The sequence below is a fragment of the Procambarus clarkii genome, chromosome 20 (genome assembly GCF_040958095.1).
Source record: "Procambarus clarkii isolate CNS0578487 chromosome 20, FALCON_Pclarkii_2.0, whole genome shotgun sequence".
Taxonomy (NCBI): domain Eukaryota; kingdom Metazoa; phylum Arthropoda; class Malacostraca; order Decapoda; family Cambaridae; genus Procambarus; species Procambarus clarkii.
This window is the reverse complement of record NC_091169.1, coordinates 33,056,221-33,059,198: the sequence shown is the minus strand read 5'-3', so window position 1 is coordinate 33,059,198 and position 2,978 is coordinate 33,056,221. Positions and strand designations below refer to the sequence as shown.

General features: G+C 37.2%; 1 protein-coding gene across 1 annotated transcript; it reads right to left on the bottom strand.

Moving 5' to 3' along the window:
- Window positions 1-290: 290 nt before the first annotated feature.
- On the bottom strand, window positions 291-1,181 carry LOC138366805 (zinc finger protein 383-like). The gene has a single exon (XM_069328088.1). It carries the CDS (start codon window positions 1,179-1,181, stop codon window positions 291-293), a length of 891 nt encoding a protein of 296 aa, XP_069184189.1.
- Window positions 1,182-2,978: the final 1,797 nt, after the last annotated feature.

Genomic DNA, 2,978 nt, shown 5'->3' with positions numbered 1-2,978 from the left:
TTGGTCTATGGGGAGCACCTAACTTCTACACTGAGTTCCTCTAGTTCTTGCTTGGTCTATGAGGAGCACCTAACTTTCATAGAAGATAAAAATAAAATGGCTTTAAATCTTTACCTTTCATGATGAAGGATATTTCTCAAACAAAACATGACATAATTATCAATGAAAGAGATCCAACTGACATGATGATAGCACAACATTTTCATGATGAAACTCAATTTTTTAATTTTATTTTAGATTAAACGTTAATAAATTTACTAATATATGCCTTATTATACCTCAACATTCTTTCAATTATCTTCCACACTTGAAGTGTTTAGCCTATCACCTGAATGTATCATCTTATGCCTCTTCACATGACTTAGCTGCTTGAATCTCTTCCCACACTCTGAACACTCATGAAGTCGATCACATGAATGCACTAACATGTGCACTATTATAGCTCCACGTGTTCTAAATTTTTTGCCACACTCGGCACATTCAAAAGGTCTTTCATCCGCGTGAACCATTCTGTGACGCTTCATACTTCCAAGCTGACTGAATTTTTTCCCACACTCTGGACACTCATGAGGTTTATCACCAGAATGTACTAACATATGATGCTTCATACTTCCACGCTGATTGAATCTCTTCCCACACTCGGGACACTCATAAGGTTTGTCACCTGAATGCACCAACAGGTGCTGAATTATTTTTCCACGATGTCTAAATTTTTTGCCACATTCTGTGCATTCAAAAGGATTTTCGTTCGCATGCATCATCCTGTGAGTCTTCACAGTTCCCAGAGTCCTGAATCTCTTCCCACAGTCCAGACACTCATGAGGTTTATCACATGAATGCACTAACATGTGAGACTTCATACTTGCAAGATAACTGAATCTCTTCCCACACTCGGGACACTTATGAGGTTTCTCGCCAGAATGCACTAACATGTGAATCCTCATACCGTCAAGACGACTGAATCTCTTCCCACAATCTGGACACTTATGAGGTTTATCACCCGAATGCACTAACAAGTGATTCTTCATATTTCCAAGATGTGTGAATACCTTCCCACACTGTGGACACTGGCGAGTCTTCATCTTCTTTATGAAGATGAAGAGGTGTAGTTTGTGTGAAGGCTTTCCCCTCTGGATGACTGCACGAGTGATGATGTCGGAAGATGCGTCAGGGTTTAGCATTAACGTTGACGGTTAGGGAAGGCCTGAGTATTGTTTCTTAGAGTTAGACTTGATGTGAGCACTTGGAGGTCAATGATGGTGCTTCTTCCTTATGATAGGTGCAGTTTGTCTCAAAGTTTATGCCCGTGTCTGGACAGTCACCAGCCATACTCCTGGCTTCAAAATGGTGCCTGTCGTTCATTCAAGCGTTCCAATGTTTTTTCTGGTTCCATAACTTATATTTCCTTCTTATTATTTAATTTAAATAATAAATAATGAACTGGTCTTCCACATTTTTCATATATGTTTTTACTCATCTTTTCCAGTTAAAGAATGTACTTGGAATTATTTTTTTTACATATAATACCATACGATTATATACTTTTGAAGGAATCAGTTCTCTCCTGATGAATGGGGTACAAGTCATATCGTAAACAAGACGATTCGCCCTAGGATTTTAATAAATGTTATTTATTTATTTAGTTATATGCAAGAAGTTACATTCGGTTTATGAGAGTACATAGCATGATGTGTTCATATTCTTGTAAAGCCACTAGTACGCACAGCGTTTCGGTCAGATTATTAAATTATTTATTCATATAATTCACTGTCTGTCATAACCCTTTCACCTGTGCCTCTTCTTATTTAATCCCCTTGTCACCAAGTGCAGGCTATATAACCTGTACTTCATTGTTACCTAGCCTCTCCTTACTCCCTTGCTCTATTGTACCTTGGCGTTGCCTGTGTTCTGTAAACCATTACTGTAAACAAATGTCTCAGACCCTGTTGGAATATAACCAGTCTGTCAATCGGGTCAACCCATGTGTTTCGTTTCAAAAAGGATCACCCATGTTGGAATCGGTGAACGCCCTAGTAATATTGTTGAAAACATCTTGATAACTTATTAAACCAAAGGTCTTTTTATGTCAGAAGAACGGCAGAAACTGGATGTATATATGAATACTCTTTCATGATAAAATTTAAAGTAAAACTGAAGATATTTGTCGTATAAAAGTTGCATTTTTCATCGGTCGTAGAGCTGGAAATCCGCAATATTCATCTCAGAACAATGCTTATTTCATGCAGAATCGTTAATAAACGTAAGAGGTTTATACGTTTCAAGAAAGATAGAAACATAATCTTCATTTTAAATGCCTTACCATGGGCATATATGTATTAAAAACGAAGATACGTGTATTTTTATAGTCGGCGAGCTCCGATCCCGCACAGATCGAGCAACAGAGTAACTCTCTCTTAGAACAATGCTTATTTCACGTAAATTCATTAATAAACACAAATGTTTTATATGTCTTGAGAAAGAAGAAATATAAGCTTCATTTTAAATACTTTACTACAGAAATATATAGAGTTCTAATGAAGATACATGTGTTTTAATAATCGCCGAGCTTCGACCCCGCACAAACAGATCGACAGAGCAACTCTCTCTCAGAACAATGCTTATTTCACGTAAATTCGTTAATAATCACATATGTTTTATATGTCTTAAGAAAGATAGAAATATAAGCTTCATTTTATATACTTCACCATAGACATATATAAAGCTCAAGTGAAGATACATACGTTTTTATAGTGACATTCAGTAGCTTGTCGGTCATGGAGTGCAGAAGCCTACTGTGGAGGGAACCACATTCAAAGTGCCCGCCAAATGAGACATTTTATAGTATAGGCAGGACTGTGCCCTGATTGGTGGACGGTGCCCAGCAAACACAACGTTTGTGGACGTTTTTAAATGGTGCCACAAAGGTAATACTGTAACTTTTGACATAAATACGTATATCTGACGTTCTTAAAACCAAA